The sequence below is a fragment of the Cheilinus undulatus genome, linkage group 22 (assembly GCF_018320785.1).
Source record: "Cheilinus undulatus linkage group 22, ASM1832078v1, whole genome shotgun sequence".
Taxonomy (NCBI): domain Eukaryota; kingdom Metazoa; phylum Chordata; class Actinopteri; order Labriformes; family Labridae; genus Cheilinus; species Cheilinus undulatus.
Window position 1 is genome coordinate 27,668,871 of NC_054886.1, and position 27,942 is coordinate 27,696,812.

General features: G+C 38.7%; 1 protein-coding gene across 2 annotated transcripts; it reads right to left on the reverse strand.

The window, feature by feature from the left end:
- Positions 1–16,371: 16,371 nt before the first annotated feature.
- ccnb3 (cyclin B3) lies at positions 16,372–27,890 on the reverse strand. Of its 2 annotated transcripts, none has more exons than XM_041778894.1 (12): positions 27,745–27,890; positions 27,390–27,503; positions 27,128–27,211; positions 24,222–24,334; positions 23,971–24,142; positions 22,750–22,848; positions 22,525–22,617; positions 22,125–22,262; positions 19,922–20,077; positions 19,669–19,818; positions 17,041–17,171; positions 16,372–16,957 (listed from the first exon to the last, which is right to left on the reverse strand). In XM_041778894.1, the coding sequence occupies exons 2-12, from the start codon at positions 27,471–27,473 to the stop codon at positions 16,888–16,890; spliced, it is 1,290 nt and encodes a 429-aa protein (XP_041634828.1). In that variant the 5' UTR covers positions 27,474–27,503; positions 27,745–27,890; the 3' UTR covers positions 16,372–16,887. The 2 variants fall into 2 exon arrangements, with proteins under 2 accessions (XP_041634828.1, XP_041634829.1); XM_041778895.1 differs by having other exon boundaries at positions 27,390–27,525; positions 27,745–27,888.
- Between the last annotated feature and the right edge of the window lie 52 nt (positions 27,891–27,942).

The window sequence follows — 27,942 nt, forward strand, 5'->3', positions numbered from 1 at the left end:
CCAGATATATATATTGACATAATTTTAACAATATATTGACTACAATTTAACAATATCTTGACTATAATTTAAACAATATATTGACTATAATTTTAACAATATATTAACTATAATTTAACAATATATTGACTATAATTTAAACAAAATATTAACTATAATTCAAAAAATATATTGACAATAATTTAACAATATATTGACTGTAATTTAACAATATATTGACTATAATTTAACAATATATTGACTATAATTTAAACAATATATTGACTATAATTTAACAATACATTGACTATAATTTAAACAATATATTGACTATAATTTAAACAATATATTGACTATAATTTAACAATATATTGACTATAATTTAAACAATATATTGACTATAATTTAAACAATATATTGACTATAATTTAACAATAATTTGACTATAATTTAATAATACATTGTTTATAATTTAAACAATATATTGAATATAATTTAAACAATATATTGACTATTATTTCAACAATATATTGACTATAACAATATATTGAGTCTTATTTAATAATATATTGACTATAAACTTTACTTTAAAGGGGGTTATTATTTATGCAGTCTCTTATTTTACATTACATATTTTTATGAATTGATAATACTTTGTAGAAATCTGTTTTCACTTTGACATTAAAGAGGTTATTTCTGTATTTTTTTCTGTCTAAACAGCCAATGACATTGACCATGATTTTATTATAAAACGAATAAAACATCTCGGCTGCTGTCTTCATTCACAGAGCTGAAATTCATCACAGTGGGAGAAGCAGAAACATCTGTTTCTACATACATAATGGCAGAAAATAGACCAGAATGCACTTCTGCTGGGAGGCAGGGACACAGCTGTAGTCACTGGGATGGTAAAACGATCGTAAACTGGGAGGGAATGGACATTATTACTCTGCCAGGTGTGACTGAAAACAATACATTTTAGTCATTGCTCTGTTTTTTGATGAAAACTTCTGGTGCAGTGTGGTAAACCTGAAGAGCTTGTCTCCGTTTTTGATGATCTTACAGTATAAATTAAGTGATGTAAGCATGCACCGTTCTGTAAAGATGGAGGATAAAATGCCGGTGCTGCAGCTCCACATCGTGGTCAACAGCAGCTGCTGCTGCTTCCTACAGACCCCCATGAGGTCGTGTGACTGAAACTACATAAAGATGCATTAAATCCACTACCGTCGAGGATAAAGTCCCCTCTTTGTGATTCTCTGGATGTTTTTACCACCCCTGGGCATCACAAAGATATTCCTGTGGAGCTTCACCATGCTTTTTTTCTGATGTCATCGTCTTCACTGAGCATTTCTCTGAAGTTTCTCTCCTCTTTAACTTCCCAGAGGCTGTTTTTGCTTCTCCTATCTCTTTATTCTTTATCTTTTGTTTTGACACCCACACACAGCAGTAGTGAAAAACAAACATCCACTCACACAGGAAATGCTCCCAACAATCATTTACTATTTTTTTCATAAAGCAGGGAAGTGTTTGTGACTTGTAGTTCGGGTCATCACCCCGCTAGAGTCATTCTGGTTCAGCTGAAATCTAAATCCATGAAACACTACTCAGCAGCATTACACTGAGGAAGAGCAGTTAGGCTTTTCCCATAGGCTGCTATAATGACGGCTATTTTCAGGTCATTTTTGGCTCTAGTTTTAAGCCACCCATGTAGAATAGCTGAAAGATGTAAAAGAAAAGCTGACACAGTGACATTTTTCCTTCTGCAATCAAAACTGCTGCAAAAAAGTAAACACTACTAGATAAATCCAGTTGTACACATCATCTAGTTATAATTTACTTATCTATCTTTTTTATATTTGATTTAAATCAAAGCCCACTTCTAATTTCATCCCACATCCCAGTCCTCTGAAAGCATTTCTGACAAATAGAGGAGCGAATAGGTGACTATTTCTCCCTCCATGGTGCAGAGCCACTGAATCTGGTTGTTTATTTGTTTATTCTGAATAGCAACCATTTTTTTCAAATTCTGAGAAAACAATATCAGAATGAAAAATTCTGAGAATGTCAGGATTTTGAGGAAAAATACAAAACAAGATTTAAAAAAATAAGATTTTGAATAATTATGAAAAGAGAGAAAAATGAGTGACAAAAAAGGGAAGATTTGGCAAAAATGGGATAAAAGTTGAAAAAAGTAAAAAAGATAGGTAAAAAAAAATAAAAACTGTTGGAATTGGCAAAAGACGTGGCAAAGATGGACAACACTTGGTTAAAAGTAGATAAAGAAGTAGAAAAATAGTGGACAAGTGAAAAAATAGACACTTTTTTAACAAAAAAAGGACAAAATGGGTTAAAACAGCAAAAAGTGGCAACAAAAATTGCTAATTAAAAATGGCCAACAAGGCCAAAAATTGAGAAAAAATGTTCAAAAGTGGCAAAAATGGATGAAGAGTGGCAAAACAGGCAAAAAGGGCAAAATTTTTCAAGAAAGTGGAAAAAAATAAGCATTAAGAGGCAAAAAAAAGGTAAAATGGATAATAAAATGCTAAAGAGAGGCAGAAATTGTGGACAATTGGCAAACATGGATGAAAAATGGCAAAAAGTGCCAAGAGAGTGGTAAAAATTGCTCAATAAAATGACCAACAAGGACAAAAAATCTGAAAACATGTTAAAAAGTGGCACAAATGGATGAAGAGTGGCAAAAAAAGGGCAAAAATTGTCAGGAAAGTGGAATAAATAAGCATAGAGTGGCAAAAATAGCAGGTAAAAATGGGTTAAAATGGCAATAGAAGTAGCAAAAATTGTGGGAAAGGTTGTGAAAAGTTGTTTAAAAGTAGTAGGTATAAATAAATTAAACATCAGAGCCAAATAAGATTACAACACTCTTTACAGCTCCAAAATGAGGTAAGTGTTAGCCAGGATGCTAGCACCAATGCTACTAATCCAACACACATGCACTGACATCAGTTAATCACACTGAGGAGGGCCTACTCTAGGTTTATCAGGGATCAGCCAACTCTGTGGTCAGGACTGTAAGGGACTATTGCAGATGTGCAATTAAGAGATTAAAAAAACAATATATATAATTATCATTCAGCTCTATTGTGTAGGACTATTGATTAGTGAGTAATACTGATGTTTACAGGCATGAGGAGGTGATGCAGGTTGATTCTTAGAGTTGGTCTGTAGAGAGTTTTAGGAGCTCCTTGAATAAAGTAAGACTCTGATTGGGAGGTGAACTATGTGAATAAGTTTCAGTTCACTCAGTGGTATGAAGAAAGGAAGACTAAAGATTCAGAGGAAATGGAAGATTCAGAACAGAACAGGGTCGATGACTTTTAAATGAATCCATTTTATCCTTTTTTACACGTGGCTGAGTAAGTAGGCTAAGAATGCATGAATAAGAAGTGCTGAAAGAACGTTCTGTGAGGGAGTTTGAGAGGAAAACTTTGTAGAAAAGTGTGATCAGAGGGATGACACTCTCCTGAAGATGAGGCTGCACTATCTAACAAAGAGAACTGAAATGACAGTAAAGTAATTTGTTTGGCCGCACAGCTGAAATAACCTTTCAGGACTAGTAACAATGGAGGCGAGAAATGAGAAGAAGTACACGGTTTGATAAAGAGGAACGACAACAACAGATGACTTGATTAATGTTCAATTTTCTGCAGAGGAATGAAAAGAGCTCAGGTAAAGTCCTGGTTAAGCACCCGAGGCACTGTTATGAGAGGAGAAGAGGAATAAAGAACTGAGGTGACCAAAGACATACAGGAATTGGTGCAGAAATGCTCAAGGAAAGATGGAAAATCATGTACTATACACAAACTTTTCACCAACAGTTTTCCTTGTTAGCTGGACAGAACCATTAATGTGTCAGTCGTTCATTATTGGCATTAATTTAACATTAAAATAGCCTGCTATTGACAATTTTGACTTCCAGTAAAGTCACTTTCACAGACATAATTTTCCATCCTAACTCCTCCCAGGAATTAAAAGAAGCAAAACAACAGCCGACATCTGCTGAGCATCACTGCAGGGCTCTAACAGCCAGTACTGGTAGACAATAAAGATCCATCATCTGCTTCAGTTTGAAAAACCTGCTGCCCATACATATCATGTCAAACCACGTCCCATCATAACGTGTCTTCACAGATCGACTTATCATGTAGAACCATTTCGTATCTTATCTTGAAATATCATGTTGTTTCATTTCCCATTCGTATGTCTTATTGTGTCAAACCATATCCTACTGAATCATGTCTAGACATATCATGTTGTATCTTATCTTGATCATGTCGTAATATATCTTATTGTATCATGTCTTGACATATCATGTTGAACCATTTCCCATCGTATCTTGTCTTGACATATAGTCGTATCTTGTCTTGACATATCATGTTGCATCATGTCTTAAAATATTGTGTCAAACCATATCCCACCATATCTTGTCTTGACATATGTTGAACCATTTCCCATCACATTTTGTCTTGACATATAGTGTCGTATCATGTCTTGACTTATCTTGTCAAACCATATCCCACCCTGTCTTGTCTTTACATATTGTGTTGAGACATATTCCTTCGTATCTTCCCTTGACATATTGTGTCAAACGATATTCCACCTTATCTTGTCTTGACATATCGTGTTAAACCATTTCCCTTTTTATCTTGTCTTGACATACTTTGCTGTATCTTGTCTTGACATACTGTGTCGAACCATATCCCATCGTATCTTGTCTTGGCAATTAGTGTTGTATCTTGTCTTGACATATTGTGTCGAACCATATCCCATCGTATCATGTCTTGGCAATTAGTGTTGTATCTTGTCTTGACATATTGTGGCCAACCATATCCCATCGTATCATGTCTTGGCATTTAGTGTTGTATCTTGTCTTGACATATCATGTCAAACCATATTCCATTGCATCTTGTCTTGACATATTGTCCATCCATCTTCTCCCGCTTATCTGAGATCAGGTCACAGGGGGGAGCAGCCTAAGCAGGGAAGCCCAGACTCCCCTCTCTCTGGCCTCTTCGTCCAGCTCTTCCTGGGGGATCCCAAGGCGTTCCCAGGCCAGCCGAGTGACATAGTCTCTCCAGGGCCTCCTCCCAGTGGGACTGGCCTGGAACACTTCACCAGGGAGGCATCCAGTCCAGGTGCCTGAGCCACCTCATCTGGCTCCTCTCAACGCGGAGGAGCAGCAGCTCTACTCCGAGTCTCTCTCGGATGGCCGAGCTTCTTACCCTACCCTCCCTCTCTAAGGGAGACCCCAGACTCCCTACAGAGGAAGCTCATTTTAGCGGCCTATATCCGTGATCCCGTTCTTTCGGTCACAACCCACAGTTCATGACCATAGGTGAGGGTAGGAATGTAGATCGACCGGTAAATTGAGAGCTTCACCTTTTGACTCAGCTCTTTCTCCACCACGACAGACCAATGCAGAGACCGCATCACTGTCAACTCCACACCGATCTGCCTGTTGATCGCCCATTCCATTCTTCCCTCACTCGTGAACAAGACCCCGAGATACTTGAACTCCTCCACTTGGGGCAGGATCTCATTCCCAACATATATAGGGCATTCCACCTTTTTCCGACTGAGGACCATGGCCTCGGACGATATTCCACCTTATCTTGTCTTGACATATTGTGCTGTATCTTGTCTTGACATATCGTGTCAAACGATATTCCACCGTATCTTGTCTTGACATATTGTGTCGAATCATATCCCTTTGTATCTTGTCTTCACATATAGTGTTGTATCTTGTCTTGATTTATCATGTTGAACAATTCCCCATCGTATCTTGTCTTGACATATCGCGTTGTATCATGTCTTGGCATATCCTGTCGAGCCATATCCCATCATATCTTGTCTTGACGTATCGTGTCTTGACATATCATGTTGTTTCATGTCTTGGCATATCGTGTCCTGTTGTATTGTGTCATATTGTTCCATATGGTATTGTTACACATTCATATCATATGAAACTGAATAGTAAGGTATCAAATTGTTTATCCAGTTGTATTTTATCATATTAAATATTCTATTATGATTAAATATTTTAAGTCAGTGCCTTTCCCAGTGAGTGAACAGATTCATCACCATCTGGATTAATCTGATAACTCTGCTGTACCACTGATTTTAAACCTCATGGAAGGATGTCTCTTTGTTTTTTATAAATGTAAACTCAAAGACAAGAGAAGATCAACACATTGAACATAAAGCTTTGTATAGCTTCACTTTAGTTTTGTCTCTCCCTCTTCACAGGCTTGAGTTTTGGGTTACAAAGGTCAGAAAATAAGATGTTTTTACCATTCCTCTAGCCTTCTTAGCACACTCACACAGTGGTGTCTCTGATGATGTATCCGCCGGCTCTGCAGGCCCGGCTGCCGCATCCATATTCATGCTGCTTGTTTCACTTCTCAAACGTTTGGCACACTCACACACACAAACAATCACTGGGGGCTGCAACAACCAAATCCAAGAAGCTCTATTGTTTTGGCTCATCTGATTTCTCGCCTCTCGCTCTGTCTGTCTTCTCTCAATCCGTCTTTTTCGTGGATGGGGTGAAATTGCCCTTTCGTGTCCGTCCAGCTGGGGAATGCTAATGGCAACGCAGGGAGGCCAAGACAATTAGCCAGACACTCACAACACTAGCAGACCAGCGCGAGCAGACTCCAAACACACTGTGTATCGGTGAGCAACAGGAAACACACCAGGATACACACTGAAAAGCCTTTCTCACAATGAAAAACAACTGCTAATGTCTAGCTTTTGTTTTGTTGCCCTGCAGCTCCGTCCAAGAAGCAGAGATACCAAAATAGAAACAGAGGGAGAAATCAGACCAAGGGGGTTCTCTGATGCCGAACTGGAGACATTGGATACTGAATGAAAATATGAGTCTAAGACATCATTGTGTAACAGCAGGTGTAGACTCATACTTCTGCACCTGGCATCCACAATAACCACGATTCTATCAAAATACAACTGGTGCAAACTGGCTTGTATTTTGAATGAGAAGGCACAGAAATTAATTTTCGTGCCCTCCTGGTGGACAGATATCTTTTAAGTGCCTTTTGGGTTGCCCTTTGATTCTAGTAGATTAAACATGGTCACGTGCCCTCTGGGTGCCTGTCCATCAGAGAAAACATCATGAATGCCCTCGAGGGTGCCCTGCCTGTGAACTAAACATGTGTGAGGCGTGGAACCATAAACCAGAAAAAAGGTGATTTTTCTTTGCGAACCTCTGCTGTGCATTGAGCAAAGTGAATAGACTTATAGTTACTATAGGGACTACACTATAGAGCAGTGTTACTCAACCAAAGAGCCAAATTGTTGAAAAATACCTTTACAAGAGCTACAATCTAAGTGGTGAAAAGTGGCAAAAACAGCTTGAATTACCAATAAGAATAGGTTAAAGGTGGCAAAAGGGTCAAAAAGCAGCAAAAGTGGATGATAAGGGGAGAAATGGGGAGAAAAAGTGGAAAAAAAATAGTTAGAAAGTAGCAGAAATGGGTGAGAAGTGACAAAAAAATGAGTGGACAGTAACTTAAATGGGCAAAAAGCAGTCAAGAGTGGAAAAAATAGGCAAAAAAAGAGGAAACAAGTGGTATGTAATGGCATAAGGTAGTTTAAATGGACAAAAAGTGGCAAAAATGGTTAAAAAAAGTGAAATAATTTAGATAAAAGTGGCAAAAATTGTGAAAAAGAGGCAAAAAAATGTGAAAAAGGAAACAAGTGGTGTTAAATGGCAATGGGCAGCTTAAATGAACGAAAAGTGGCAAAAAATGGTAAAAAAAAAAAAAAAGGCAAAAAAAGGAATAAAAGTGGCAAAAAATTGTTTAAGAAAAAAAAAGGCAAAAGATGGGATAAAAGTGGCAAAAATTGGGAAAAATTGGGAAAAAGTGGCAAAAAAACGTAGCAAAAATGAGCAAAAAAATTGAAAAAAGAGGGATATTTAATGATGAAAGGTAGCTTAAATTGGCAAGAGGTGAAAAAGGGAAAAAATTGGGTAAAGTGGAAAAAATGGGGAAAAAGAGGCAAAAATTAGTTGTAAAATGGCCAAAAAAATATGAGAAAGGGGTATTTAATGGCATTATAAGTGAATAAGAGGGAAAGGCAGATGTTTAAGGACATTTGCAAACCAAAATATCCAAAATATATTAATGTGAAAAATATTTAAAGATTAGACATAAATGTTTAAAATGTTTTTTAATTTTTTTTCAATTTGAATCATTTTTGTGGGTGGGGGTCCACTGAATGAATAATTTCTTCTTGGGGGGGCTCACTCTCACACACTTTGAAAACCCCTGCTCTATAGGACAAGGCTCTCTGTAAGGCTCATCTTGCCTGAACTTCTCAAAATACTAGATATGCCACATTGCCTGTTACACGTCTACAGTACAGACGTTTTCCAAACTGAAGCTAAGTGGAAAAGACTTGCTTTCCACACGTATGCTGCTAACCATTGAGAGGGAAATCACAGGTGACCCAAACAAGGTCACTAGTGTCTTAAGACCCATGGCCCATTCTACCATGATTCTTGTACACTGGCTACCCTTAATGGACTTTATATTCCAACATGAATGCATGACAACTTTTTGTGTTTACACCTGTTTCTAACATCCATCCATCCATCTTCTTCCGCTTACCCAGGGACGGGTCGTGGGGGTAGCAGGTTAAGCAAGTCCACCCAGATGTCCCTTTCCCTAGCGACACTTTCCAACTCCTTCTGGGGGATCCCGAGGTGCTCCTAGACCAGACAGGATATGTAATCCCTCCCTTCTTCTTTGAGGAATCTGATTTGAGCCTAAAGATCTTGACTAATGTGCAATTTTGAGCACTTTTAGGCTAGTGTGTCGTTCTAGTAGCAGCAAATGTTGCTTTGCAGAGCTCAAGAGAAGCCTAGGAATCATAATTACCATCATCAAATCATCAAAAGTACACTATGTCTTCAAACTTCTGGCCAAGTCTTTGGGCCCAACCAGCCCCAACTAAAGTGCCATCACTTGGGGGAATTTATCCAAATTTGTGCCCCAGAAAGAAAATGTATTCCACTTTTTTTTTTATCTATATCCCTAACATTAACTTTGCCATCGGTGAGTCTTGGCTGGTGATATTTGTTAAAAGCTGCAGCCATTTATCATTCATGCCAACAGCTGAGGTCCAACATGGGAATTAAACCTCCGTCTAGCTTTTTCCTGTCAAGTTGGAGCCAAAATGCCTTCAAGTATCAATGAAATTGGCCAAGCTTGCCTTAATCAATATTTATAACGAGTGTATCTCAAAGGACTTTGCAGATAAACAGTCGGAGTGGATTTTACCAATCAGACGCCAAATACAATGAAGCAGAATTTAAGCCGATGGGTTCAACATTATTTGAAAATCAATGCAAAGTTAGCCAAGAAGGCAGTCATATAAAGTTCTTCTGTTTCAGTTTTATCAATGCAAATCAAATCTGAAAGGCTGCAACAGCTGGATCGCGTCCATGCTTTTCACATCAGAGCGCCCAATGAGTTGGCAACACATCAGAACTATTTAACTTCTGGACAAACCGATTGTGATTTCTGGAGCGGGCTGTGTTGCTGTGAGTTGAAGGAGAAGACTCCTGACTGTGCAGGAAGCGTGAATAATAATGGTTGCTTATCTGAGCTGTGGATATCTATAGAATCCAGGAAACAGACGCTGCAACTTTGGATAAGTATGAAGAACAGAAAATCCTTCAAAACCACTCTTTTTTTCCTTCTGGCTCTGAAGTCGTAAAAGCTGAAGTGAAGTGAAGACTGCCAGCTCCTCCTGACTGTGCAGAGCTAACAGAGTGAGCGCCGTATCCCAGCCCTCCACTGATCAATAGCTCATATTCGGTTTGGCAGCTCCAGTTTTGATGCGTATCCACTCGCACGAACGGCCATTATCCCCAGCAGCACACTTTAATCAGACTCACTTATTGGGATCTGTGGCTGGGAGTGAACCGGGGGAATGGATGCACACGCACATACGCTCTCAGACACTGTGGCCAATCAATCACTTTAATTGATCGAGTGAATAACAGAGAAAGAAAGGGCTCAGAAGTCTCCAGATGCTGCAGCAGAGTGTCTGAGTGTCTGTAAGAGATGATGGCCGCTGCATTGATTTGGTAGGAATCCACAGTGTATGTGTGCGTTAACGAGCGTCAGTCTATTTTTACAGCCAGAAACCCGCTCTGCACCGTTACAGCCTTTGTTATGATAATGGGAGAAAGAGGAGTTTCAAAGCCAAAGAATGGTGGTTGCCATATTGGAAATGCTACACTATATGAATAAAAGTATTGACCATTACACCAACATGGACTGCAATGACATTGAATTCAAATACATGTACTTTAATATGAAGTTGGCCACTTTTGCAGCTCTTCTTGGACAGCTCTTTACAAGAGAGTGGGAATGTGTGTCCATTCATTCTGTAGAGCATTTATGAGGTCAGGCACTGATGCTGGACGAGAAGGCCTGGCTCACTATCTCCATCTCAGTTCATCCTAAAGGTGCTGGACGGGGTTGACCAGGCCCAGCCGCAGATTCCACTGGGCCCCGACAATCCCACAGTTGCTGGTCTTGATACGACTTTTCATTAGTTTTGCACACTTTCTCTGCCTATTGTTGCCTCTGTTAACCCTTTTTTGCCAGTGTAAAATCCTTTTTCACCACCTTTGCTGTCCATTTTTGCCACTTTGAATCTATTTCTGCCACTGTCAGCCTATTGTCACCTATGTTAATCCATTTTGCCACTGTTTACCAGGTTTAAGGCCTATTTTTGCTGTTTAAACCCCAATTAGTCATTCTTTAGTCCTTAAGTGTCATTTAAAATCCATTTTGGCGGCTTGTATTTCTGCCTGTTGTTGCCATTTTAAACCATTTACACCGTTGTCTGCCTACTTTTGCATCTATTGACACATAGTTGGTTCTATTTATCCTAGTTGACCAAATTTTAGCACATTCTTATCACGCAAAATCCCTATTTGAGCCACTTTCTCCATAATTTTCCTACTGTTAACCCATTTTTACCTAACCTGGCACACCAGATGGATGTGTTTCACACATCCATCTGGGAAAGCTTCAATAGGAAATGTTTGGGAAAAGGCAGAGGCTTTGAAAAAAACTCGGAGTATGATTGGATGAACGTTCTGTCTGTCACATCTCTACGGGCCAATCAGAGCAACAAAACACGTGATGTAGCGGCTATCGAGCTGCACGTTTGCAGCTACTGAGGAATAACGTAACAAAACATGGCGACTACAGACATGTAAGTACTCGACTTTTGTTTTTGAAAATAAAAACAACTCACTGCTGTTTTCTTCTTCTTTTAACCAAGAAATGTCAAGTTCTGATAAAACTGGTGCTTTAGCAACATCCAGGCTAAGCTCTTCAGCCATAGTTGCACCGGCCTCTTGCTGCTGCTTGTTTACGTCACAACTCTCCTGCGCCTGAAAGTACTGCCCCTCGTCATCGATTGGTCCTGTCACTTTCTAACCGGGCCCAAACGGTTCAGACGGGATCTTTGCAAGATGGATTCACCAGTGAGAAACACGGAAACAGGAATATCCATCTGCTTTGCAAGGTTAATTTTAGCCCCTTTTGATCAGATTCCACAACCTTTTATGCCCATTTTGGCCACTTTAAACCCATTGTTGCCACGTTCCACCTTTTGCTTCTGTTAACCACTTTTGCCATTATTTTACCCAATTATACAGTTTTTGCCACATGTAACCCATTTTGACCAACTAGTGCCACTTTGATTCTATTTGTCAAATTTCACCACCTTTTATGCCCATTTTAGCCACTTTCCATTGTTGCCACCTATTTTGCCTCTATTTTGATATTTTTCATCCATTTTGCCACTTACAACCAATGTTTGCCATGTGTAACCCCTTTATGCCACTTTTCACCTAGTTCTTTCCCCTCTGATCACCCATTTTTGCCTAATTTTACCCACTTTTGACTATCAAAACCCATTTTTTGCACTTTTGTAATCAAATTCGACCACCTTGTATGCCCATTTTGGCCACTTCACACCCATTGTTGCCACTTTCTGCCTGATTTTTTCCTCTATTAACCAATTTTTGCCTTTTAAAACTCATTTTTGCCATGCGTAACCCACTTATGCCACTTCAAATTGTTTTTTTTGTTTTTTTTTTGCCCATTACCCCGTTTTTTAAAACCTTTGACCTAATTTCACCACCTTTTCTCCATTTTTGCCACATTTTGCTCATCTTAATCCTGTTTTAGGATAGGGGGTTGTCATGACCAGGCTCAGGTGGTCACAACAAAGAAGGGAGACAATACCATGGCAAAGTTTTAAACAAATCTTTATCATTCAAATAAAACCAAAGTAAACCAAATTAAACATTTAATTCAAACAATTCCTCTAATTGAACCAAATTAGACTTAAATAATCAAATCAGGCAGATTACCGTTAAACTGAATTAAACCAAATCGTCTAAAAAGCCAAAATAGACCAAATTAAACCAAATTAGAAGATAATGTGTGTAATTGTTGTAAAATGCAAACATGACTAAAGCTCAGCCTAATCTAACATAACTAAACCAAAGTGTGGTATACCTGTGGAGGCCAGGTCAGAGAGAGAGAGTGCATGTGTGACTGCAGGAGCTTAATAAATAACCTCCACACTCAAAGCCCAGGTGTGTGACGTTACTAACCAAGGAGCTGCACTCACAGACACAGGCTGGAGACACTCAGGCTGACAACACCAAACATCACATGATCACAGGGTTTACATTTTAAAGAAGGCCTTAAAATATGACATTCAGTGGCAGATCCATGCCAGTGTGTTTATGCAAAAAGCTCAAATGTCACTTGAGTGACTTTGTGGTCTTGTAAAACTCGCTCCACTGTGGCCAGTTGGATGTGAAATCTTTCGCTGAATGCAACCCTATTCAAGTACCAATTTCCCTTTTGAAAGTGGTTCTGGGAAATATCTGTAGCCACTAATTGATATGGAAGAAGAGAAGGCAGGTTTGGTCTTAACTAAGTGGATAAACAATCACAGCATCAAGTATGTCTCCTCTGTGCTGTAGGAGAGAAAGTTTTTAAAGGCATTCTATGACAGTCAAAAGTAAAACTCTCAAGCTCCGTCCCACTTCCATCTAAGGACAAAATCAATTTCCACACCTTTACCCCCCTCTCCTAGACTGTCACTTAGCCACAGCAGGTTTTCTGTCGAAGGAGGCAGCAGAGGAGAGATTTCAGAATCTGAGCTGTCATCTGGTCGGCTTATTGATCCGGACAAATCTCCGAAGAGCAGCTCTCCAACTGCTGATCATCATCGGAGGAATTTAAGGGGAAAACGTCATCAGACAGTTTGACAACAAGCGGTCATTTTTACAGGGAAAGTTTGGACACAGGCCCAACATTTAAACTCTGCAAAGATTCTTTAAGATAAGACAAGAGTCTCTGATCTGTGCATCTCCTGGACACGTCTCCTAACATCCTGAGACTGATATACCAAACCTCTCAAGAACATAGATCCAGATACCCCTGATGTTGTACATGGTTGTCCTCGCCTCCTCAGACTTTCTGTCGAGTCTCAAACATGAGAAAATGTCTTGTCTTGTGACACCAGTTTCATTCACATAGTTGGTAACCATGTAGGAAAGCTAAACACCAGCTTTGCTCAAACTCCGTCAGGTTCCACGGGGATCAGGTGATTAGCCCTTTTTAGGATTTAACCACAAATTCTCTATTGGATTGAGGTCTGGGCTTTGACTGGGACACTCCAGAACATTCACCTTGTTGTTCATTTTACCCCCTATGTTTACAAGCCTTCCAGGCCCGGCTGCTGAGAAGCATCCTCACAGCATGATGCTGCCACTTCCATGCGTCACAGTATGAATGGTGTGTTTGTGGTGATGTGCAGTGTTAGGTGTCTGATGGCCATAAAATACCATTTTGGACTCATCAGACCAAAAGCTTTCTTCCTCATGCCTTTGTCGAACTCTAGAGGAGATTTAATCTGAGTTTTCTTCAAAGGTGTCTTTCTCTTTCCTCTCTCACATAAAGCTTTGGCTGGTGAAGAACCCGGGCAACAGTTGTTGTCTGAGGAGTCTCTCCCATCTCAGCCGCTGAAGCTTGGAACTCCTTCAGAGTAGTCATAGGTGGCCTCTCTCACTAGTCTCCTTCTTGCACACTCACTCAGTTTGTGAGGACGTAGTAATCTAGGCAGATTAACACGTGGGCCATATTCTTTCCATTTCTTAGTGATGGATTTAACTGGACTCCAGGGCATTGGAAATGTTTTGTATCCATTAATGCCAATTTCCACCTATTTTCTTATTTTCTGTCTCTTTTGACTCACTTTGACCAGTTTAATCCAATTTCACCACATTTTCTGCCCTTTTACCACTTAAAATCTATTTTTGCTTTCTGCCTATTGTTGCCATTAACCTATTTTTCCTTACTTTTAACCCCAATAAGGTAGCATCAGTCCCTACAGTGTCACTTGAAATCTATTTACCACCCCTATATCTGCCTGTTGATGCCTCTATAGACCTTCTGCACCATGTTCTGCCCATTTTTGCCTCTTTAAATACATATTTTGTACTTTATAATCCAAGCTCACCACCTTTTGACAAATTTTTATCACGTTTAACCCCTATTTTTGCCACTTTGTACCTTTTATCCACTCTGTTAACCCATTTTACCTCTTATTAAATAAATTTTACTACTTTCTATGCCCATCTTCCCACTTTTACCCACTGCTGCCACTTTAAACCTATTTTTTCCCCCCATTAACCAATTCTTACCTGTTTTAACCCACTTTGCCACCTAAAAAAAACATTTTGCCACTTTCACGCTTTTTCTTCCACTTTTCTATCCAATTTCACCACCTTTGATGCCCATTTTTGCCACTTTTAGCTTATCTTAATTCTGTTATTCAGAAAGGGGGTTTACATTTTAATAATAATAACTTTATCTGAATAGCACTTTTACAAACATGGGTTTACAAAGTGCTTTGACATGTGCAGAAGTGAGCAGAAGAACAAAGCAAGAAGATAGAATGTGACATGCAGACAGCAACAGCAGAATCCAAACACTTAAAGAAACTAACAAAAAATATGGATGAGGTAATAATTCAACATCAATATACATCAAAACCTAGATGTCATGTGATGCCATGCAAACTGAGACATCACAGACATCAAAGTGCCGACATGAAACCATACTACACAACTAAGACATCAAGAACATCATCAGGATGCAGGCAAGACACAGACGTCAAGTACCATAAAATGATAAGAACCCAGGCAATACATTTTGAAGCAGGCTGACTTGTACTTTTTAATAAGCTTTTTTCTGAGTTGCTTGGAGTGTTATTTAGTCTACATGGTGTAATGGTAGCCAGCAATACTGAAAAACTCTCGACTGGATCTTCCAGAAATTACTTGCATTCAGGTGATCTCTGTTAAACTAAATGTGAGACTACCAGCACCAACTGGCCGGACATCTGTTGGAAAGGGTCTGTAACACCACATTCTGTAATAACGCCCCATTATGTAATAACCCTAACCACAGGACTGAGTGTGGGCTCCAACGTATGCCCTACCCAACTAAAATGCCCCAACTCTAACTGCTTAGTGACTTACAAAATGTGGCGTTATTACATAATTATTGAAAATTTATTACATAATGTGGCACTACAGGGTCAGTCACTTTAACTTAAAAAAAAATTTGCATATTGAGTTATGAAACCTTTACCACAAAGGTGACATTTTTTCAGAAGGCATAATCATGATTACTTGACATTTGCGGTAAGGGTGTCATAATTTAGCAAATGACACTTATTGACAACATTCATGAAGCCCTATTCATGTTAATGACAGGTGTTATGGTCATGATTATGACAGCATTATGTCAGTCTTATGAAAAAACTTCACAAAGTGTAACCAATTATTTTTACTGTTTACTTGTCCTAATTTTTATGACGCAACAAGGATATTATAAATCATCAAGATTAAGTTTACATTTTCATACTGGATGAAATCTGCATACTGGTGGGCCAGTTCTGATAAAAATATGATATGATCTAGGGGGCCGGGTATAACTGCACCACGGGCCGGATTTGGCCCCCAGGGCCTTGAGTTTTACACCACTGCTTCAAACAAACCATTACAAGTTCTACTATATGAGAAACTCCTCCAAAGTGGTGTTGAAGACTCGAGGACAACAATGCAGTCTTATCAGGTTTGACTGAAGGAAAACACGGTCCTTTACTGACGTCTAGTGGCCGTACAACATCACTGCAGGCCCTCTATGCACTTTTTAATGCAGTTTGGGGTTTAAGCTGAAAAGGATACCTGATAAATGTTGATTTTTTTAAACAAAGATGACAGCCTTCTTTAAATCGAACACATAAAAACACATCTTTATTTTAAGAGAATGCTTGACAGCCATTAAAAAATAGCACAGCATCATCTGGTCGTCTTTTATACAGATTAGCATAGGGATATTAACATGATAAACACTGTACAACATGTAAAAATACACTTCCTCTAAACTCAACAATATGAACCTTATAAAAACTGGTGGGCTTGTACCAATGATTCATGAGTAAAGGAAGAGTTTACTAACCTCCCAGCTACAAAGGCGTCTAATAAAGCAAGACTTTATCTTCTCATAAAAATGAAATGTAACTAAAATAAGCTATAACTGTAAAACAATACACAAACTTTTTAATCACAAATGCCTACGTTTGAACTTTTTTCCAACTCAAACTGGAGTCAAACATTTATTTCAAATATATAAAAGACAAGAATATGTTCATAAATATTAAAACATATTAACAAATTATTTACAAGGTTTAAGGAAATATTTTATAGATTTTCACTCTAGCTTGGTAAGAGTTGATATTTTTTGGATCTCACTGGTGTAACGCTTTCTCCAAAGAGTCCATGCTGACCAACGGAAGGGTTGCAACTTCAAAAAACACCCTGAAACACATTAAATAACCACTTTAATCATCTTGTGATTCATTTATGCCATGCTAGTATAAAAAGGTTGGTTTTGTACTCACTTGTGGGAGTATTTGTTCCTGATGGCTCTGAGTTTGTCATCAGGAGGCGCTGAAAGCATCACGTGGAGTTTTCTGACGACAGGCGCCAAATCTGACGTCTGATACCCAGAGTGGAACTGCAGGATGGGACTCTGCAGGAAAAAGCGAAACAAGACAGGAAGTTTTCACCGCTGCACGTACAAAAACATGAGAGAAGATGTTCTACAAACCCACTGCTCAGGATTCATTACTTTCACTTTGTTCTATAAACATAATCATGGCTGAATGACAAAAAATCTCACAACAGCTAATTATGAAACAAAATGAAATTACCCAGCATGCAGCGTGTACCACTGCTGTAATGATGAATCCAATTTACAGGGAAAAAATATTTACATTTAAATTGGAAGGGGAGGTTTGCTCACATGAGGAAGAGCTGCAGAAAGGCTCTCTGTGCCGAAGTCGAGCTGAAGCGACTAACAGTACAGTGCAGATAAAAAGTTATATCTAAGGGAAAAAAAGTGCCTGCTTAAATATTCATCCAGCCAATTGGTGCTAGCAGTCGCACAGTTAGTGAAATGGGGATCATCTGAGTGCAGCAAATGTGTTGCTAGTGATTGTAGTGTAAAGACACCTGTGTCTGGAAGTCCAGTTGCTGCTTAATTAGCATTCACAGCTACCATTACACCATGAAGACAAAAGAACACTCCAAGAAAAAAGGTTATTGAAAAGTTTAAGTCAGGGGGTGGATATAAAAAAATTAAAGGATCTGAAAATTCCTTTTGGTTCAGTTAAATCTATCATCAAGGAATGGAAGGAATATGCCACATGTGTAAATCTGCCCAGATCAGGCCGTCCTCACAAACTGAGGCCCCGTCCACACAGAGACAAGTTTCGGCATAAATGCAAACGTTTTTGTCATATCTGCGTTTCAGCCATATGGAAAAGGCGTTTTGGGAGGCTGTAAACGCTACTTTTTGAAACTGGGTCCAAGCACAAATTTGTAAACCAGTGATACTCAATGTGTGGCTCTGGATTCACATGTGGCCCTTTTGTGATTATTTGTGGCTCTTTGTGTCTTAATTTTAAATATTATTCCCCCAGAAAACCTTAAAAAAAAGGGGGAACTTTTTGCCATTTTCAAGATTTTGCCACTATCTTTTGCCATTGAACAGCCTGTATCCCAATTTTTTGGCGATTTTGCAACTTCTTTTCACCACCTTTTCTCAGTTTTTTTTCCCACTTTTATCCCATTTTTGCCCTTTATCACAATATTTTCCATTTCTTGCCCATTTAAGCTACCTATTGCCATTAAATACCCCTTTTTTCCTATTTTTTGCCCCTTCTTGCAACATCTTTGACACTTTTGCCCCCATTTTTACCCTTTTTTATTGCCACTTTTTGTCCAAATAAGCTACCTATTGCTATTAAATACCACTTGTTTCCTTTTTCCCCAAAATTTTGCCCCTTCTTTTCGCCACTTTCTTGCCCATTTTTACCATCTTTCACCATTTTTTGCCACATTTTGCCCATTTAAGCTACCTTTTGCCATTACATACCACCTGTTTCCAATTTTTTGCCCATTTTAGTCCATTTCACTAATTTTTTTGCCACTTATGGACCATTTTTTTGCCTACTGTAACTAACTAATTTCAGTCACTTTTAGTGGTTCCATGCTTACGCAGACACTTCCTGAAACAATCTCGGATTTGCGGAAAACTTTTTCAAAACGAAACGGAAGTATATCATTTTTGTCTCTGTGTGGACAAGGCCTTGGTGACCGTGTAAGAAGGAGCCTAGTGAGAGAGGCCACCAAGACACCTATGACTACTCTGAAAGAGTTCCAAGCTTCAGCAGCTGAGATGGGAGACTCTGCATACGACAACTGTTGGCCGTGTTCTTCATCAGTCAGAGCTTTATGGGAGAGTGGCAAAGAGAAAACCACTGTTGAGGAAAACTCATTAAATCTGGACTAAAGTTCACCAAAAGGCATGTGGGAGACTCCATGGTCAAGCAGAAGAAAGATCTCTTTGCCATCAGACAAGACGCCAAACACTGCACAGCAAACACACCATCCCCACTGTGAAGCACGGTGGTGGCAGCATCATGCTGTGGGGATGCTTCTCAGCAGCTGGCTATAGAAGGCTTGTAAAGGTAGAGTGTAAAATGATTACAGGAAAATCCTAGAGGACAATCTTGTTCAGCCTGCAGGAGAACTTCGGCTTGGGAGGAGACGTTGATCTGAAGCATACAGCGAAAGCGACACAGAAATGGTTTAGAGACAGCAGTGAATTTTCTGGAGTGGCCCAGACTTTTTGGTCAAAAAAGCCAAATTATATTGACCAACATTGGTTGATACAATCAACAAGAGGAAAGGGATTTTTTTCATGTCACAATGGTCACTAGGAGACCACGGAGTAGAGCCGGGCGGTATGGTCTAAAATTCATACCATCATCCTCATATCACAGTATAACGTAACAAAGAGATAAAATGAGACGTCAACGTAATGAGGAATAATGAAGTCTGTTGGTCCAGCCTAAAACTCCACTAGCACTTCTTCATACAGCCGACGTTCACAGCGGATAAAGGCAGATTCTTATATCCAAAATGACCAACGCTTTAAAAAGTTGAGCAGAGGTGTGACGTACCCATCCTCCCAGGTCTTTGGTAACCAGCGCCATCAGCAGGCAGGCAGAGGCGAGCAGCGACCCCCTCACCGCCACCATCTCCATCTCCATCAGACTCATCTCACAGAAGTACCGCGCCAGAGTCAGCGTGTCCATGCCCGCGCTCACACACTGCAGACAAACCGGAAACACCAGCGTTTAGAGCGAAACTCATGACTTCCACTTAAAAACAGCACGTTTTAAAGCTGTTTAATGACTCAGCGTTTCCACTCACCTTGGCATAGCGTCTGAGGAAGCGGTATGGGATGGGGATGTTGATGTCGAAGCGGAGAGCCTGCAGGATGTTGGCCTCGGTGGAGATAAGCTCCTCCCTCTTGTACGCGTCATCACAGATATAAAGAAAGTCGTCGACGCACGGAGGACTGCGCTCCTGTTGAGATAAAACAGGAAGTCATGAGATGGCCTTCCTCTCGACAGTTTTGTTAGGGGTGTTTTAACAGTTTTATTTCTAATTAAGCAATAAAGGTAAAGAATCTCTCTTCTTTAAATCCATTTTCATATTTGTTAGACGAGCTCTCAGCTCTTAATCCCTGTGAAAACAGACTTCCTGCAGGCTGCAGTGGGAGATTATTATCTGCATAATCCTGCTTGAATTAATCTTATTTAAGACTCAACACCAGACCATTATTACATAATCTTTAAGACATTAGATTTTAGAGCTGTGAAGTGCTTTATTATACTGAACAGAAAGTAAGAGAGCAATGTAATCACTTTTTGTATTGCAGATTTTTTTTTAAAAAATCATGACTTTGCTTAAAAAATTTAAAAGAAGGATAGATGTTCCCTTTCAAAATAAGTGCTCACATTCAGACAGAATAATAAGTATGATCAGTATCAAGTAAATTATTTAAAACAGTGTGTTTAGACAGTGACAGAAGAAAAAGGCACATATAAATAGAGTAAGAGCAGCAGAGCAAATAATAGTGATAAAAATATATAAACAGTTAAAGGAGACATCACATAAAGCAAGTCTGTAAAAGTGAGTTTTCATGACTCTGAATCCGTGAGCTTTATCTCCTCAGAGAGGTTGTTCCAAACCCCAGGGGCTCTAACAGCAAATGCCTGGTCTCCTTAGATCTGGTCTCCTAGATTTGAGTCTCGACTTTGGAACAACCAGGACACCCTGACCCGAGGATCTAAGGCTGTGTGACGGCTCAAATGGTGTTGGCATCTGAGAAATATAATCCAGGGCAAGACCCATAAGAGCTTTAAAAGTGATCAGTAGAATCAAGGAGCCAGTGGAGGGAAGCGGGGACAGGAGAGACGGGTTAAAACCAGTTAAAAGCCTCGCTGCTGTTCTGGACCAGTTGGAGGCAGGATAAAAATTTTATAATCCCACCAGAGAGGAGGGAGTTACAGTAGTCCAGTCGGGAGAATATGAATGCACTTTTCAACGAAGTCAGCGGGATATGGATCCGATTTGGGTGAAGCAGGATTGGACCTTTGTGTTTTTCAAAGGTGAGGTTTGCATCAAAAATGTCGCCCAAGTTTCTTCCTGAAGTTGTGATGTTCTAGGATGGTGGATGTGGGGACCTTTGAAACTGGTTGATAATTACTTCAGATTTTGAGTGGTTTAATGAAGGAAGCTTTGGGCCATCCAACATTTAATATGTTTCAGACAGTTAAGCTAGGCCAGTAGGATCACCAGGTCTGAACGAGGGTATCTGTGTTTTATCAGCTTAAAAACCAAAAGAGAGATTACGACTCGGAGTTGTAAAAGCTAAAGGAAGCATATTAATAGAAAATAAAAATGGGCCTAAAATCAAACCTTGCGGTACACCACAGGTAATGCAGAAGATGAGTAGGTGTTCTCTGGGCTTCAGTGTTGGCCACACGTTGCACCGAAATCAACTTAATGCTGGTGTGGTTCTGCTTAAATAAATAGCGCTCAATTTAGACCGTTTGTTGTTTTCAGACTTTTGACTAGGGGAGTAACAATGCATCGATGTATGGACACAATGGTTGATTACTAATCCAATTAAACCGATGGAAAGTAAAAACAGCAATCTAAATCAATGCTTTAAGCAGTGCTTTCATTTAGAAATTCCCCTGTTGACAGCTTCTGTCCCAGGCAGTGTCCTCAACAAGCTAACTACAAGCTAGCTAATTAGCAGCAGGGGCTTAAAGTTTTGCAGCTGAGAAAAGAGGATATCCTCTCCTCTCTCTGCTGCGTGGACATATTTCAGACAAACAATTGAATTTTTTATCAAGTTTTATGCTGGAGCTTAAGTCTGACTTGTTGGTCAAGCAAACTACACGACATTTGAACACACAAATAGTTGATACGACCAGGTGCTGATCTTTCACTTATGCATAAGTTGACTACCGCACTCTTAAAATCCCTCTTTTAAAAGACAAAATTTCCCTAATCCCGATGTAATACGTCTTTATAATTTGCATTTTTTAACGGGCGTTACCTCAAACTTGGAGGCGATGAGCATGGTGGTTGAGCCGACGAGCTGCAGCATCTCCCTGTGGACCGGAGTCTGGGACAGGTAGTGGTCTGTCATCTTTACAGCCAGGTACAGGGTCTCATGGTACAGCTCAAAGTTCTCCTGAAGGAGACACGGAAACACAGAAAAGTCAACATAAACCACTAAAAAATAAATAAATAAACAGAGTCTGTAATTGTGTTTCTGGTTTCCAGCTGAGCACCTGCTTGATTTTTCTAATTAAATGCTTCAAAATTAAGTTTATTTGCACCCTGTAGTGGTTTAATCAGTGCTGATTTCACCTTTAATTTACAAAATGCATCAACAGCGCCCACTTTACACCCTGGGAGTCTTTTATAAACACAAACACAGCAGGAAACGTCACCTGCACTTCAACCAGCCAGTCAATCAGGATGGCCCTCATCTCTGGGTTCAGGCTGGGCTGCTTCGGCATGTAGTTAAAGAGGACAAACTTCTCCTGAAGACAAATGACCAGACATGAGAGGACAATCACGAGCTTTAGAGTTCAAATTTCTATATTAACTAAGCTTTTCAATCTTAAATCAGCATCAGGGATTTAATCTAATAGCAGTGTTTGGGCTGGTCTCACCTCTCTCTGTTTGAGGTAGTCGAAGATTTCCTTAGCGTACTCGGGGCACATGAAACAGTCCTCAGAGTTCTCAGAGTCGATGTCAAACTCTTCTGGGATCTGTAAAGAAGGAGAAAACATGAGTTAAGGCTATTAATGCATTAGGTCAGGGGTGTCAAACTCAGACCCAGAAGGGGTTGAATTCTGAATTAAGGTCTAACCTGGGGGCCTAACAGGGTCCACATTTAACCAAACCGTCAACCTCATTTTTTGCCAGTAATAAATTGTGGGTGAAAAAATTAGCTATTACGATAAATGATTTTGAGATTTAAAAAGTCAAAACAATTAGTTAAAAGGCTCAAAATCTGAGATAAAAAGTCAAACTTATTTGTTCAAAAGGTCAAAACATGAAATTAGACGTTAAAATAATGCCTTTAAAAGGCAAATATATATATATATATATATATATTTAAAAAAAGAAAGTCACAATCATGCTTTTAAGGCAAAATTAGGGCTTTAAATTGAAAATGGTGCACCTGAAATGCCAAAATACTCTATAAAGATAAAAATCAAAATAATCAATTGAAAAGGTTAAAATTTGAGATAAAAAGTGAAAATAATAAATGGACAATGTCAAAATATGAGATAAAAAGTCAAAATAATAAAATAGAAAATGTCATAAAAAGAGATAAAGTCAAAAATATTAATTGAAAATGTCAAAATGTTAGATTAAAAGTCAAAATAATCAATTGAGTAGGTCAAAATATGAGATAAAGTCAAAATTATAAAAATGAAAAGGTCAAAATATGAAAAAAGTCTAAATGGCAGACTGAAGTCGTAATTGTACAACGCAAAACTGAAAATATGAAATGACAACAAATGAATTTGTTTTCTCACAATTCTTTTAATCTAGTTGTTTTTACTTTATTTTTTTTGACATCTTTATGACTTGAGGATATTTTATATCCTCAGAGTTAAGTTTACATTTTTAAACTCAAGGAAATTTGCAGACCTCATATTTTAGGGCCAGTTATAATAAGAATATGATATGATCTTGCAGGACGGGTGTAACTGTACCACGGGCCGGATCTGGCCCCCGGGCACCCCTGCATTAGCTAAAGCAATGATCAACCATGTTAAGATGCCCCCTGCTGGCCATAAAAAATAATGCAGATTAAGGACACCTTGGCATTTAAGTCTAAATCCTTCTCTCATTCACAGTGTATAGTTTGATTCTCTTACATGTTGTTTCTGAAGGTGTGCTGGCACCTCCCGGGCAGCAGAGGGTGCTGCAGCAGCCGCCAGCTCTTCAACTGGAGCTGCTGCATCCTTCTGCACCGCCTCTTCCCGCTCTTCGTCTGTGTCGGTCTTTGCTTTGTCATCCGGCGTCCCCTCAGAGCTTACAGATAAAGACCTGAAAAAGGAGACTACAGCGTAAACGCAGAAGAAGACAACACGCCTCAGAGCAAGAAATTGAAAAACAAGATGGTTACTTTTTCAGGTTAGTTTGGTTCTTTGTCGACACGGAGGCGGAGCTTGTTTTCTTGGCCTGCTTCTTCGCTGGATCCTTTTTCCTGCCTGGAAGGCTGATCTGAACCTTGTGGGCCTTTAAGAAAACAGACTGGTATTAAAACATACTGTCTCATTTTCACTCTTTATTTAATTGTTAATTGTTGTGGGATACATTAGTAGTAAAGTGGGATCAGACTGTCACCTCACTGGTGTCACAGCAGGAGCTCCAGTCAGACAAACATGTCGCTTGTTTCTCACTCAGGTGATGTGGTAGAGGAAAAACGTTCACACTATAGTGAAAAACCTGTGTGAGCACAACTACAGCTCCAGCAAACATGCTCACTGTGTCACTCTACACACCGTGTCATTCATCAGAAACAGCCTTCAGAAAACGCTTCATACTAACATTCGTAAAGGAGACACTTTCAGTTAGGTGTGCAAATTCCCCAGAGTGTAAACAATCTGTTTATGAGCAACAAATCCTACAGGAAGCACCCTGAAACTTGCAATCATGCTGGATAGGTATGGTTTGGCTTTTACCAAAACAAAGAAAGTTATAAATGCCATCCAAGAGCAACATAATGCTCTTACCTCAGACACACAAAACTGTACAAATGTGATCAGAACTCTTCACCTAGATTAGGGTTGGGCAACTGGTGGCCCAGGGCCCACATGCGTGCCTCCACCTCATTAAATGTGGCCCTGAAATCAATTTTAAACACCAATAAATGATAAACCTTATGGAAACAGTCAAAATCTACTTTGAAAAATTAAAACAAAAACATTTCTCAATAACTGTCTGCTTCTGGTACATGGTTAGTTTTTTTACTAAGTTGTTTTTTTATTTATTTAATTAAAACAACTTCTTTTGATTTTTTTCAAGATTAAAATTATTTTAAAAATTAATTTCATTTGAAAATTGAAATGTATTTATTAGCTTATGGATTTCTTTGTGTTTTCAATTCATTTTCTTGTTTTTCATTTTTGTAATTTCATTTTTCTTATCTTTTAAAATTAATTTTTCATTTCTTTTAAATAATTTATTATTAGTTTATTTTTTGTTTTGTATTTGACTAAAAAAATTACAATGTATTTATTAATGTCTGGATTTATTTTGTTAGTTTTTATTTAATTGTATGTAATTTTTAATTTATTTTTCTTCTTTTTTTAACCAATTTCTTTTTTATTTGTGTTCATCAATATATTAATTTTTCTATTCAATTTTTCAAAAAGTGAAATCAAATTATTAATTATATTTTTTCTTCATTTTTTTATGTTTACTTCAATTTATTTATCTCTATTATTTTTTTCAATTTTATCTTTTTTGTTTGATTTTTATTTCATTAATATTATATTCATTCTAATTATCTTAATTTATTTGATTTTTCTTTGTTTTTTTTTTTTTTTACATTATTTTATTAAAATCGTTTTTGTTTTTAGTAGACTCAATTGGCTGCCGTTGTGTCTGTAAAAAATAAAAAATAAATGCATCACTAAATGCACTTGTAAAAATATGTGCTAATATAATGTCAAGTGGGCATCGTGTTCACTGTATTGAAAAAGCAGACTGATTTAATTTTGTGTATACTGCATTGAATAAACTATTTCTATTTGCACCTAGGTTTATTTGTGAATTTTCCTCAGAATTAATAAAACATCCATCAATCTGTCCATCTATCTATAAAAATGTTGGTATAATAAATTATAAGCAAAGCAGCATTCTTCCTTGCATTTAATTACATTGATCACAGGGGTTAAATTGAGAATATCGAACAATCTGTAACAATTTGGCCCTTTAGCACTGACAATGAAATTAATATGGCCCCCATGGTAACCAAAGCTGCCCTTTCCTGACCTAGATGAATAGAGTCAACAAATCTCCATGGACGTCTATGCTTGACATGAAAGGTGCGTTTCCATCGAGTTGTCCAGTTTGGTTCATCTAGTATGATATGATCTGGCACAACAGATATTTATCTCACCTGAAAGTCCACATTAATAATCTTGGCTTGTAACAGCCTTCAGTTTACCTTTTTGAAATCCACAGAATATTTAGACATGGTGTGTTTTGTGTTTTTCCGTTATTAACACTGTTGCATGTGAAGTTAAGTTTCTTTCAATCAATCATGATTTGCTAAAAATCCATGTGTATGTCTACAAAGTAAATGAAGTCTATCTAACAGAGCTCTCTTGGACTCTGCTGGCAGTGCATACAGGTACCAGTATACATAATGCATGCAGAGGAACGAAAGATGCCATAAGATACGCTTATCTGAACTGCTTCATGTTTTTACAATCAGTAAAATAAAAAAATAATTCTAAGAAACAGTCACAATCTTAGAAAAACTGAATACTTTTCCAAAGCTCAAAATTGCAGCCCATTTTAACACGTTGAAAAGGCACACCACTACACCCATTTAGCTGAAAGTAGACCAAATAATTCAAACATGAACCAAAAATACCATGAAGTGTAACCAAGATCCAGACATTTTTTAGAAGTCACGAGTCAATCTTCCACGCATTGCAAGGCATACTAGAGTATGAACAATCACAACATTGATGCTTCCAAAGACCACAATACAACTGAGCAAATCCTGCAGCTTAAAGCAACCACAGCCTGTATACAAATATTTCATCATTAGTACAAGAAAACACAGAAAACTTAGGAGCTAAAATGGGAGCACATACATGCACCAATGCATTTCTTCCTCAGCTGTTTAGTGACCACATCAAACCAAATACTGCAGGGTGCAAAACCATGAGCATGCCAACCTATGTCAAACTATATCAGCAAAGACAAAATAGTCTTTTACACAAGCGAGACAGAAAGTGACTCTCTTGGAAGCTGTTTGTGTATTTTTCTAAGATCACAAACGTGAATACTTACATTTGTGATGTCTATAAAGGCAGTCCTCTTCTTTGGGGCCCCATTAGGAGGGGAGGAGGACCTTTTCACCTGGGAGCCTTCATCCTGTAACACAAAACAAAGCAAATGTGAAACATTTACAAAGAGCAGAATAAGGGAAATAATGCACAAGTTTCTGCACATTAATTTGGTTGAAAGTGCGTTTCAAGAAAGAGCTGCTACTGTTTGCTTTGTTTACAGCAGTTACCTTTGCTAACAAGCTAGATATTTAAAAGAAACTTACCTGGTTTTCGCTGGTCGTTGAGTTAAGCTTGGGTATCCTGCTCCCAGCAGGAGCTGTGGGCTTCTTCCCCCTCGGTACAGGCATGTCTGGCTCCTTGATCCACGAAAACAAACCCTATAAAAGGCTGCAATTAGATCTAAATATAGAGGAATAAACGAAATGGCGGTTTAATTTTGGAGTAAAAATACGAAGCAGGGTGTTTCTGTAGTTTAAGCTATCTCGAATTAACAGGATGTAAAACCAGAAAACCACCCAGACACAGCTTACACCGGGAGTCTGTTTGCTGGGTGGGGTCTCCACCCGTAAACCGACTCAAACCTGTAAATAAACGACACAAACGTTTGTCCTGACTTACCGTATTTCACAATTCCTCCTCGTTTGACTCAAACGCTTAGTTTAAGGGCATTAAATTGATGTAAATAGTCCAGTCTCGCTGTGCTCCTTCAATGGCGAGAGTTTCAAACAAAAGTGTTTCAGCTGCGGGTACAAATCTGCTGCGCTTCGCTCTCATTGGCTGGAATTTGAGTCAGGCGGGCCAATCAGGGAGTCGCTA